General features: G+C 35.5%; 1 protein-coding gene and 1 long non-coding RNA gene across 3 annotated transcripts in view; one reads left to right on the top strand and one right to left on the bottom strand.

The window, feature by feature from the left end:
* Window positions 1-9,215: 9,215 nt before the first annotated feature.
* LOC139874601 (pectinesterase 2-like) lies at window positions 9,216-11,951 on the top strand. The gene is made up of 2 exons (XM_071862012.1): window positions 9,216-10,080; window positions 11,197-11,951. The coding sequence occupies exons 1-2, from the start codon at window positions 9,216-9,218 to the stop codon at window positions 11,880-11,882; spliced, it is 1,551 nt and encodes a 516-aa protein (XP_071718113.1). The 3' UTR covers window positions 11,883-11,951.
* A 1,068-nt stretch (window positions 11,952-13,019) lies between these two features.
* LOC139874593 (uncharacterized) overlaps window positions 13,020-13,923 on the bottom strand; it is a 40,517-nt gene continuing 39,613 nt past the window's right edge. For both annotated transcript variants that reach the window (XR_011767886.1, XR_011767885.1), the window contains one exon: window positions 13,020-13,237. This is a non-coding gene — a long non-coding RNA (uncharacterized lncRNA). The remainder of the gene's footprint in view (window positions 13,238-13,923) is intronic.

The raw sequence follows: 13,923 nt of genomic DNA, 5'->3' as shown, positions 1-13,923 counted from the left end.
CAGTTCAGTCACTTGTGGTAGAGATTACACTTTCTCTCTCACATTACTTTCTCACTCTAGAACTTCACCGCTTAGAAAAAACACGCTAGACGGACCAACCCTCAGTTTGGTCCTAGAAGACTGATAAGACAACCCCACGGAGATCTCGTCCGTGTTTCGGGTCTGCAGGGATCTTATCTCGAAGGAAAACATCAGTAGGTAACACATCTCTCCACGCTAAGCAGTTCAGTATTGCACTGGTACCTTTCAACCGCTAGACAGAAAATAGTACCAACATATGGCGCCATCAGTTTCAAAGAACAACAAGAACACTAAGAACGCAAAATCAAACGACATGACTTCAACACGGACACCACTTAAACCAATCACTGAAACCTTTGTTGAGAATATACCACCAAATCAACTCACCGTAGAAGAAGTCTTAGTTGAAGAAGATGAATGTGAACGCTGAGGTATTAGAAGAGCATGTAAATGAAACAGCAACACATTTAAAGAAAATATTGTTGGAAAACCCAAAGGGGCGAATATCGCAAGCACGACGGAAAACACAGAACATCTCTTTCAAAAGAACATCTGATGTGAACACTAAACATGTAAGCAAAGGAAAGGCAGTTGCTAAACAGAAATTGTTCAAGCTATTCGATCTGTTGAATACCTTAGTTGATGAGTCAGACCAAGAGAATGATGATGAAAGCTTTTTGGAAAATGAAAGGAGATACAAAGAGGAAGAGAAAGCGGCTATATCTGAGGAAATGATAGCAAAATTGTTTCACGGAATTCTAACAAAGACAGCGCCGTTAAAATACAAACAAAAGTTAGCACAGCCTGTCATCCGTGCAGCGTCAGTGAACAAATTTTTCGCGCTAATCACAGGAGATGAAGCTACTAAACCTCCAGCAATGACAGAGTCAACTTAGTTCTTCATCATTCGTATAGCAAATTATCCACTTCCAAGAAACTTAGGAATACCATCTATAGGTGTTTATGATGGCACAACTGATCCAGAGGATTTTCTTACTATATTTGAAGGGGTAATGAGGCTGCAACACTGGGAGAATGTAGTTGCATGTCATATGTTTCCCATGGTGTTGCAGGAGATGGCAAGAGAATGGTTTGCAAGTCTTTCGCCTAGAAGCATCACCCGCTTTTTAGATTTGAGGGCCAAGTTTGTCATGCAATATGAGAGCTTAAGGAGTTGGACGTTGTCACACTTGGATGCACATGAAACTACCATGCATCATAATGAATCTTTGAGCAACTTTATGAAGCGTTACACTGTCGAATGTCAGAAGATACCTGATATACGAAAGTCTCATCTAGTGTCTGGTTTCATTTTCTGCCTCGACCAACGTCGTTTCTCAAGCCTAATTCTTGCACTGCGGTATGACGTTCCAAAAACTTTGCATCGGGCGTTGGTAATTGCATAAAAACACTTAAGAGCTGCGGAAAAGGGACATCAAAGGATTTGAAGAAACTACAGGCAGCAAAACAGAGGACAGTATCCAGCCAGGTCTCAGCGTGGGTATGACAACAGTTATCAAAGGCAGCAACATGGTTGGAGGAGCAACAATCACCCGAATGATTACTATCATAACTGCAGAACATTGGAAAGGAACTCAATAATCATGGCTTTAACAAAGACACCAAAAGAGCCAATCAAGGAAACTTTCAACCCCCAGCACCTATGGAAGAAAGGGAAGGTCCAAAGAGTGATAAATGGTGCAATTTTCATGAGGCATATGGGCATGATACGGACAACTACATGTCTTTAATGAGAGAGATCATTGCTAAGATTAAAGCTGGAGAAATGAATCATTTAATGCCCGGAAAACAAATATAGGAGAAATGATCCAAATAAGCGTTTTGTGTGGCAGAAAAAGTCAAGGCACGGTGGGCGGAGAGACTGGAATCGCAGGGAGGAACAGAAAGAGGAAAGGGATCCAAGTCCAAAAAGACGCATAAATGTCATTTGGAATGATGAAGAGGAACAGGAGTTAGGCGGAGAATGCAGTACGGAAGCATGGATGTATGCTCCAATAATTTTTCACACAATTCCAAATTGGGACTGTCAGAAGATCCTGTTGTAATTTCTACAGTAATTGCAAACAAGTTCATATCTAAAATCTACACAGACACTGAGAGTGAAGCAGATCTTTTGTATTTGGATTGTTTTCGATGCTTTCCGTTCAGCGTTAAGGATAGATTGTGCAACACGGATTTTAAAATTGATGGAATCACGGGAGCATCTGTTAGAGCAGTTGGGAAAGTCAAGCTAGAGGTTACGCTAGGAATGTATCCGTTAGTTCGCACAAAAATTGTTGATTTCACAGTACAGAACGGCAAATCAAGGTTCAATGCTTTATTAGGACGATGTTCTTTGCGTAAGTTTGGTGCTATCTTGTCTACACTGCATGCAGAGTTGTGTTTTCCAACTCCTAATGGCATTGCGTTTTCCATCATTTGTGAAGCAAAAGGGACCATGTTCAGAGGGAGAATTCAAGAACAATTGTTTAAAAGAGATGTGACAAATGGATATTTCAAGGTATCCAACCAGATGAAGCATTAAAATTTCAAATTGAGCACACTGAACAGAAGACAAATGCCCATACATATAGTGCAACATGTTAGCAAAACAATTTCATTATTGTCATTTGAATAAGCACGATGCAAATTTTTGTAGTTTTCGAGATAGACTTGATCACTCAATCCATGCGAAAATATTAAACAAATTTTTGAATGTGCAGCATATTGTTATCAATGAAATCTTACTTTTTTTGCTTACGCAAAGCGCTACACATTACGAATGTTAAACAATGTATTCATATAACCCTGCCCACAAAAGGTAAATCATTTTTGCTCCCGATGGCAAAAGCTCTTGTATCGACAAACTAAGACGCAACGGATTGGCTAGTGTATGCATAGACTTTGCTAGAAAGCACCGAGGCATAAATACAATATCTATAAATGTCATGACCTATACAATGATTTATCTCAAATGCATAAATCCATTATAAGAAAGACAAGTAAAGCTTTGTCATACAAATCAAACTAAAAAAAAAAAATTAAGCCGCACAACGCCTAAGCGCAAAACGCTACACGCAGTACGCAGCATGGATCATTGAATGTTCTCTTAAAGCAATAAGTAACTGACATAAAAACACATTGTGCGATCAAATATTTTTTGACTCATTTACAAAAAGCATGCGCTAATAGCGTCGGCAAATATCCCTTTTTTGACTCAAGAATTTTGACTTCAAAAGATAACTAAATTTACATAAAGCAAAATGCTAAACGTAATATGGAGGACGGATAACACTAGGATTCATCTGTCGTTATAAAAGCAAGCAAACAAACAAGATAAATGCACTACGCAGCAAGGACAACATAATACAAGCATAAGCAACTTTAAGCAGTAAACACATGTTAAAATGCAATAACAAGCAAGTTTAAACATACAAGTATCATCATTAACGGCATACAAATCAAAATATTGTTATCACAGACATTGTTTAAGATTGTTTTTTAAAATCATACTGGCACATCCAGTATTTTCTTCACTGACACATCCAGTATTTTCTTCACTGACACACCTTCCTCTTTGCAAATCTCTTCCACAAACATGACCTTCAGCTTAGCCACAACATCTTTAGCAACCTCATAATGTACTACATCATTGGGTTTAATGTATTTGACAACTTCCTTTGGAAAAGGGTCAGGTTTATTGCGAACAAGATTCATCACCTCCTCAACAACTTTAGACATACCCTTCACCACTGCAGCATGAAGGTAGTTGTGAAAAGCATGACCAACCATATCTGAATCCAGTACTCTTTGCACCAGAGTAGGAATGCCATTCTTCAGTTCGGTGAATTTACCCTCAGCATCAGCAGCAGCTTTCTCTTGGGCCTCAAGACGGTTCTCTTTAGTAGTTTTCTTTAAAGCTTCAATTTCCTTCCACAAATACTCCTTCTCCGCCCTCAACTGCACACAAGAACTCTCAACAACCTTAAAAGCTTCATCTTTCTTCTGCACAAGATCAGAAGTAGTAGTCCAACATTTATGAACATCCTGTACTTCCACGTCCAGCTTTTTCACCTTTGCTGCACTCTCAGCAGCCCTAGCAACAACAAACTCTTGAGCTTGTTGCATTTTTAGGCTGTGCAGCACATGCTGGGTATGCAAAACAATTGAGGCAGCAGTAGATTGTAAGTTCTCATTCCTAGCCAAGTTAGAGAGCGACGAAGAAAGATCTACAATCGAGTTTGTCTGTACATAATAATATAATTTGCAGCATAAGTACAACAAGCAAATTCTTGTTAGTAAAAGACATCAATTTGAGCAAGTGGTTACCTTCAAAAAGCTATAAAGTTATCAAATTTGTTGCAAGGATCCTCAATAAATGTTCTCAAGCCGGCCAGCGGCACGGATGGCGAAGGAAGTGAAGAGGAAGAAGAATGGGTTGTGTCTGGACCCTTTGAGGAGAAGGGTGGAGAGTAATGAGTTCCCTCAAATAACTCTTCATCATCAGCATCATCATCGTCGTCAGCCCCATCAACAGTGAATTTTTCATCATCATCATCTGAAAGAACAAGTCCTGGTCAACAAATCAAATATAAGCATAACAGCAAGAAGAAAAGTTATAGTAATAGATGAACAAAATACATACTTCTTTGTTTTTTAGAAGGTGTGGTAGCATCCACAGGGCATTTCCCCTCATGCTTCAAGCATTTTGATGATTTTTTAGACGAAGGAGGAGAAGGAGTAAAATCCAGAATCTCAACTTCAGGGGTGGGTTCACCAGCACCACCAGCCTCACTTTTCGTCGTCCGTTCAGGACTCTTCAACTGTTCCTCAAATTCAACCAACTTTTTCTTTGCAGCCTCAAGCTCCTCAGCGGTTTTTGGGTGCTCCTCAACCACAATATCATCAAAGGAGCGAACATTGAAAGTCTCAAATACCTTCATTTCTTCTTCTTCTGCATAAGCAATGCAAGTAAACACAAAAATAGTATACATAAGAAGCGGGTAGATATGTTAAGGAATTAAAGCATAACAGACTAACAAAGGAGTCTACCATGGCCTTTAAACCGAAGTATTGGCATAAACTCAGCACGCCAATTACAACTCATACCACAGAGAACCAAAATTGCCTCCATGTCAACATAAGATCTTTGGGGGAGATTCAAGGCTTTTAGGGATTCCACCTAATTATTGCCATCTTCAGATAATCTGATAGCTTTGTTGACACCTACCTTGGCTATGGACCATTCATGAACAACATCCCATCTCTTTTGAATGATTTTTTCGTCAACATAAAAAAATGGTTTTTTCCAGAACTTTAAGGATGACTCTTTTTCACCCACAAAATTTTTCCTTTTTTACAATCAAATGTGTACCAGCACTTGCTAACGAGTTGGGTTCGAAACAACTCGTGAAAAATAAAAACACTAGGTTTCCTATAGCGACAATTAAAAAACATTTCAAATAAAATAAATTTTTTAAGACCAAATGGATGAATTTGACTAAGATCAATTCCATAATGGGCAAGTACCTTTTGTAAAAAAGTAGAGTGTGGAATGCGAAGGTTGCCTACAGTGAGTTGTAATTTGGACATGGCTATTTTATTAGGAGGGGGCCTATTGGCTCTATCGGAAGAAAAAGGGACAGTTGGGTTCAAGCGTCTTAAGTTTTTGAATGTTATGCAAAGATCTTCTAACTCTGATTCCGTCATGGTGGTCTCAATAGTGTTGACATCTCAAGTATCCTTCCGTGAAGAAGTAATGGTTGATTCGGCCATGGTAGATATTTATAAGCGGAAACAGTGGTGGAAATAAGAAGAATACTAACCTTGTAGACGTGTTATTGGAAAAACCCTAGAATTTCTTGAACAATACGATCCTTTGAAGAGGTTGAAGAATTTGGAAAAAGGAAAATTAGTGTATAAACGGAGTATTTATAGGCAACGGGAAAGTTTGAAAGGTATGATTGATCGAGACACGTGTAGGGATAATATCGATTGAGGGATCAGTTTGAAATTCAAAAAAAATTTAATTAACAGTTTAATAAAAATTGAGGGATTTGGCAAAATTCATCATTTGGGGTTACATCGTATAAGAGAACAGACGACTACAACATATGTATGTTTTCGAGGAAAAAGACACTTCTTATTTTTATAGTTTAATGACTTTATTTTTTGCAAAAATAAAGACATTAAACTGGGGGGACTTAATGGTGTATCCTAGGGGATACACCCATAAAAGCATCATTTTTACACAAAAGAAAGGCTCGAAGTGCATACAAGATAGCAATAATAGCATTTTTTTTGTTAACAGCCATCCAGCGTTCAGCCATGCCGCCCAGCGTCATGCGTAAGCCCTGTATGCAAGTTTTATGCTTAAGCCCTTGAATAAGAGTGTGAGCGACACATGACCACGTCAGCCCAAGCCAAAGTCGGTCGCGGATATATCACATAATCAAATTAATCAGCATCTGACACGTGTTTTCAAAAAATCCGGAGGATCCGCGCCTATAAATAGATCCCCTGGGTTACCATATTTCACAGTTCAGTCACTTGTAGTAGATAGTACACTTTCTCTCTCACACATTACTTTCTCACTCTAGAACTTCACCGCTTAGCAACAATACGCTAGAAGGACCAACTATCAGTTTGGTCCCAGAAGACTGAGAAGGACACCCCACAGAGATCTCGTCCATATTCCAGATCTGCAGGGATCTTATCCCGAGGGAAAACATTAGTCGGCAACACATCTCTCCACGCCAAGTAGTTCAATTATTGTACTGGTACCTTTTAGCCATTAGACGAAAAATAGTACCAACAACGAGCAGCAAAAATAATATGTTAAGCAAAACAATCGAGAGTGTATATCGTTGAAGGCGGATGCACCTGAAGAGTTCTAAGTAATGATATATGATCGACTGTATTCCGGATGATGATACTGGATGTGAGTGAGTAGCAAAAAGTCATCACCAATTGTTGTTCACCATAGCGATGTGGATTATCGTAAGTTGTTCGATTGATGATGTTTTAATAATTGCTTCCTAGATTAACGGTCTATAGATAGGGTGTACTTTTACATGTTTAACCTTGCTAATTATATTTAATTCAAGATTTGCCCTAATTCTTTAACCATGTTTATAATCATCGATTAGATATGAAAACGTTCTCAAATATCATTTGAGTACTTCTCTCTCTCTCTCTCTCTCTCTCTATATATATATATATATATATATATATATATATATATATATATATATATATATATATATATATATATATATATATATATATATATATTTTATGTGAGAACTAATGATTGAAGAAACTATGAGAACCAAATGCCGATTAATTAACAAACTAATGGGGTGTTTGAATTTGCGTTTTGAAAATTGATTATGCATTTTAGATAATTATAATCAAATAATCAGCTGTAGCAAAACGGTTTATATATTAATGGTGTTTGGATTTGATTATGCTGTTTGAAAACGCAATAATCTAATAATCAATTTTGTAAGTGTTTGGTAAATCAGATTATTTAATGAATTAATAAACAAATAGAAAGGAAAATAAGCGAAAAAAGAAATAATTAGAAAATCTAAAATCTCGTTTTGCTGCAGTAAGGGGTGACTTGTTTTTTCATTTTCACTTTTTGAGCATCTCATATCGCAATTAATTGATTTTAAAGTTGAATTTGACACTACTATTTAATTATTTGCAATTTGAAAACGTAATAATCAAATAATCAGCTGTTAATCGCTAAGTCAAATACCCCCTAAGTACTAACGCAATAATGTAGTTTTTTTTTTTTTCTCTTTTTTTTTCTTTCTGATAAAAGATTGTAATTTTCACGATGTAGGCTCACTCTATATGACACATATACATATATATAATTTATCGTCTCAAAATTAATGTCTCATTTTGACTTTTTACGTGCTTTTTGTACAACTATAAGATTTAAATATTTTTAGTTCTATTATTTAATATTTGATAAAAATTATATTAATGAAATCATATTTTAAAATGAATTTATTCATATAATTTTTATTAAATATTATATAATATAACAATGAATAATATTTAAAGTCAAACTTTAAAATAAAAGACTTTAAACGATACAATTATTTTGAGTCGAATTTTGTAGTATATATTAACTCAGAGAATGAAATGACGTATTGTTTGTGAATTTTCCTCTCAAACCAATCCAACTAAACAAATCAAATAAATATAACAACGGTCAACTTATATGATTTATAAAGTTAGAAATAACATTAACATTAATTAATTAATTTATTATTTAAAATTCAGAATATATAGGGTGTACAAGTAAGATTATGATTGTCATTAGTTCGAAGCATGGTTTGCATTTCTGGTATCTACCAACTTGTTGACATTCTTCCTGCAATTTGCCATCAATATTATAGTAGAAAGAAGTAGGTAAAAAGTTCATTAAAATCTACTGTATTTGGCATTTGTATATTTAGCTATTCTATCTATGAAACTTGTAATCACATTCTTTACTTAATTTCATCTAATTGAGTTTCATTTTATATGATTCCATGCCATTTTTATATTTTTCATCTTCAACTAATTAACAAACAATTATTAGAACCACACCCTATACTTAATGTGGTTATAGTTCTATTTCTTGCCATTTGTTTTTAATGACAAATACTGCGCCGTTTGAAAAGAACGTTGTTAGTTTAAAACTTAGAAGTTATTTTTTGACTCTCGAAATTGATCGATATTGACTTTCTCGTATGAAGCTTCATGGTTAAAAATACTACGGAGTATTATCGTTGAATATGTGTTGATATCCAGCCATATGTAAAGAAGTAATCAAAGACCATCAAATATCCAATCTAATCCAATCCAATCCAATAACGGTATAAATGATAAATCGAATAATAAACAAAATAAATAAAATTAAAAACTAGAAATGCATAACATTTAGGTGGTATTTTAAATCACAGAAAGAATTATTGGTTGGAGAAAAGGAATAAATAAAATAGTTTAGAATTGGATTATGCACATACACAACTATGTTGGTGCCTCCCTGTTACGAAACTACTCAAATTGCATACGTGAATCACAGTCTATAAAAGGCTATTAAATGAACCATACAATCCACACAACCCAAACTTGCATTCTCCCATTATCTAAACAATATTCTTTCTTCATTCATTTCTTAAACTTTTACTATGAAAATCAACATATTTTTAGCAACTTTTGTTGCAAGTATTATGCTTTCTAGGGTGTACGGATACACAAAATCCGAGATTACGTCTTGGTGTAGCCAAACACCCCACCCACAACCATGTGAGCACTTCATGAGTGCTAACCCAAACTATGGCTCAATAAAACAAAAACCGGATTTTGTAAAAGCTTTATTAAAAGTAACGTTGGAGCGTGCTGAACATGCAGGTTCACACGCTCTAACGCTTGGCCCAAAATGTCGTAACAAGTATGAAAAGGCGGCTTGGGCGGATTGTTTAGAACTTTATGAGAACACAATTCATTACATCAACAAGACTGTTGATTCCTACCAAAAACGTAGTCAGGTCGATTTGCAGACCTGGCTCAGCACAGCTCTCACGAATCAAGAGACATGCAGGGCTGGATTTCAAGAGCTAGGTGTTACCGATTACGTATTTCCATTGATGAACAATAACGTATCGTCTTTGATTAGCAACACATTAGCAATGAACAAAGATGGAAATTCATCGTTCGGTGCACAAAGTCCTCAAAAATCTGGGTTTCCTAGTTGGGTGAAGCCTGGTGACCGAAAGCTTTTGCAATCATCAAATCCTCAGGCTAATGTTGTGGTGGCTCAAGATGGTTCGGGTAACTTCAAGACGATTGGTGCCGCTATAACTGCTGCAGGAAAGAGGTCTGGAACCGGACGGTACGTGATTCATGTGAAGGCGGGTGTTTACAAGGAGAATGTTGTAATTGGTACAAAACTAAAGAACATAATGTTACTAGGAGATGGTATTGGTAAAACAATCATAACTGGTAGCAAAAGTGTTGGAGGAGGCAGTACTACCTTCAATTCAGCTACTCTTGGTAAGCTAAGCTATAAATTTATATATGATTATTTGATAAATATCAGTTACTAAATTCGGTTAAATTAATTTAACAAAAAAATTATTTAAGATAACAAATTAAATGAGGATAATTTAAGGATTGGAGGATTAGTTTGGCACTAATATAAATAACTAGTTTTCGAACCCTCGCTTCGCGCCGGGGTTCGGTTTTTAATGTTTTTTTGTGTTTAGTTACGGAGTCTGCGAGTGAAAAATTAACGTATATGAAATGTACCCTATATATTTAACGTTTTTTAAAAAGTGTCCGTTTTGCGTATAGTTAGTGACGTGTTCGTAAAATTATTTCGAGTTTAACGATGGAGTCGGAAAAATTTAACTCGTTGCGAGCGAGAAGATATGACATGTTGAATATTTGAGTGGTGTTTATTTAATATACTTTATGAAAATTTTGATTTGAAACTTTAGCCCCTGTTTTGGGGGCCGATTTTAATTTTTGAACAAAGTGTGTTAGGCGATTGTGGTGATAGTTAAAAGAAATTAAGAAAAAAAATGGGTGAAAAGATGAAAACGCTCCTAGTACCTTTCATCATTTTTGTGTAATAGATACTATAGTAATAAAAGATGATTGATTATTTTATTTTATTTATTTATTTACTTTTGAAAGGCTGCGAAGAAAGTAATTTTTATCACAACTTCTAATAGTCAATCAATAACTATATTATATTTCAACCTGGCGTTGTAAGATTCCTTAATTTATAAAACAAAGATTTTGTCGTCGTTGCTGAAGTTTTCTTTGTGATCACCATGTCAAGTGTATACAAACTAATAAAAAGAATCTATTTACAACGACTCGTTCTAACTACTATTTTCTAGAACAACAATATACATTAAAAACAAGCCTAATCTAGAAAGCCGCTATTGGATAATTAGAAACGCTTTAATATATAGCTAAGAGTTACAACACATATATTATAAATTTATAATATTATAACTATATATATTTAACCTAATAAAAAACAAATTTACAATTAAATCAAAAGCGTCATTTTTCTTTGTCGCTCTAAGTACTACATTTGGAGCCAGTCATGCACAATTCACAAAACGACTCTTGTAACATCTCTTTTTTGAATTTCAGCTGTGGTTGGAGATGGATTTATCGGCCAAGGTATCACCATCAGAAACACCGCGGGCCCACAAAACCATCAAGCAGTGGCAGTCCGCAACGGCGCCGATCTTTCAGTGTTCTACCAATGCAGCTTCGAAGGATACCAAGACACATTATACGTCCACTCAAACCGTCAATTTTATCGTAACTGTGACATCTACGGGACAGTTGATTTCATCTTTGGAAACGCAGCAGTAGTTATCCAAAACTGCAACATTTACGCTCGTGATCCACCAAACAAGACCAACACTTTGACAGCTCAAGGCCGAACCGATCAAAATCAAAACACGGGTATCTCAATTCACAATTGTCGGGTCGCTGCAGCCTCTGACCTAACAGGTGTGTCCGGTGTTAAAACGTACCTTGGTAGACCATGGAAGCAGTACTCGAGGACGGTCTTTATGAAAACGAGCCTCGATAGCTTGATCGGTCCTGCAGGGTGGATGCCATGGAGTGGAAATTTCGCGCTTGATACGTTGTATTATGGAGAGTATATGAATACCGGATCGGGTTCATCAACTGCGAAAAGGGTGAACTGGAAAGGTTATCATGTAATCACTAGTAGTACCGAGGCGGCGAAGTTTACTGTTGGGAACTTTATAGCTGGTGGTTCTTGGTTGCCGGGGACCAATATTCCATTCACTTCTGGTTTGTAATATTTTTTGATGTTTATATATTTTACAATACTTTTTTTATTTTATTTTCAAGTTGTGAAGTTTCTTACAAGTTACCTGTTTAATTTTTAAATTCCAAATTTGTAATATGTAATGTAAAATCTTGGTTAATTAATTGTCATATATGAAAACGAACTTGTGCTCAATGTTGCTCACTTATAAATATACTAGCCTAGCCTTTAAGAGCCCGTGCGTTGCACGGAAACTCTTAAACAAACAAAAGGGAGACGTGCAAGTTATTTTAATTGACGTTATGATAAAGAGTCGAAAATCTAGTGTTGTAGATAAAGGTGTATCCATGCTCATTGTATGTATCGTAATGCCTCAAAGCTTAAGTTCGCATCAAATTGCAGTAATGCACATGAACGTCGATATCATATATGAAGATACAAAGTAGTGATGCGAGTTGAATGAGATCGAAAGTACCTTCACGTCATGTGCTGATCAGAGTACTGGATCTGGTTTTACAATATGGTGGACAGGTGTAATACTTATATACTTAGCGGGCTCTCCGTAGCTCCAATCTAGCTACTTCAGGTGAGGATACTTGGCAGGTGAATGGATCAACTTTATATACCCCTGGAATTGTTGCATGTGCTCGAGGAAGCTTTAAAACATACTTAATATGCAATTTCAGATGAAACGGAGTAAGGCATTAGAACAATAACTTAAATCTACAATCTAAAGGTTGCTCAAACGGGCTTCTAATACGGGTCGCGTGCAGTTTGAAACTTATAAGTTTTGTAAGGGTGAACACGGGTTGGGTTAGTGTTCTAAATTTTCCTAAAGCCAAATTTAGGAAGTTTTATGCATTAAAAATGCACTTTGGTTGATTGTTGACCTGTCCGGCCTATTTGACCCATTCCATATTATTCTAAAACTGATTTGTTTATAAAAAATTTGTTTAAAATAATCACCTTTGGTCCCCCTACTATATTTTAAGATGGCAAGGTCATTTTCATATACCTGACCACCGATATTGGAATCACGACCAAGTTCCATATCTTGTCCACAAACCAAACCATGTCAACTGTTAATAAAGATTAGTTATGTTTGTTTTTATCCAAATAAAATATTGAATACATTCACAATCTCAGTAAACAGAATCGGTACATGAGTAAGACAATATAAAGTTTTTTCCCTCAGAAATCATATGACCAAACTTCTTAAGTAGAAGCATTATGTTGGTAAGTTCTCTTTGGGCTTTCACCTAAATCCCTGATATCCGCTTTCTCGGACTATGACATGTTTTCTGACATATCCTCTCGTATATCGCTGCACCCTTGTTCTCGTTCAAATTTCCTCTTTGCTATCCTTTGGAAATCTTCCCATTCCAACTATTGGATTACAGAAATTATTAATTATTAATTTTCATAGTTGAGAATTCTGCTTATAGTCATCTCATTGCAAACATGATAAGGGTAAATGCTTGAGCTGTTATAACATAAAAATAAGATAAATCAATAATGACCCATCTTGTAAATACCTACCATCTTGCTAACTCATCACAAAAATACAGACCCATCTTGTCAATTGATGTCGTGCGAGGTGTATATAAAATAGCTTATATTTTTACAGGAAATACTATTAAATACGATAAAATTTACACAAGATATTTATTTATTTAGAGAATGGATATACTTAAACCTTGCTACAACACTTATAGGCAGTGTACCTAATCGTACAGTAGTGTAGTTTTTAGTAAGTCCGGTTCGTTCCACAGGGAATCTTTTTAAACAAAGCTTAACGCTATATTAGTTTACTTTTATAAAAATACAAATATATATACAAGTAATATTATTATTATAAAAGGGGGGTTTTTACCGTTTAATGACCGGTTTGTCGATTTTAAAACTTTAGTTGCAGTTAAAACAAAATGTAAAATATTAAAAATAAATACAAGACTTAAATTAAAGCGTAAAGTAAATAACGATAATGAAATTGCAAATAATAAAAGTGCGATAAAATAAACTTGCGATAATTAAAAAGTACGATAATTAAAAGTGCAATTAAATACAACAAC

This window comes from Rutidosis leptorrhynchoides, chromosome 1 (genome assembly GCF_046630445.1).
Source record: "Rutidosis leptorrhynchoides isolate AG116_Rl617_1_P2 chromosome 1, CSIRO_AGI_Rlap_v1, whole genome shotgun sequence".
NCBI classification, from domain to species: Eukaryota; Viridiplantae; Streptophyta; class Magnoliopsida; order Asterales; family Asteraceae; genus Rutidosis; species Rutidosis leptorrhynchoides.
Note: the sequence above shows the minus strand (reverse complement) of the source record. Positions and strands in the feature narration are given on the sequence as shown.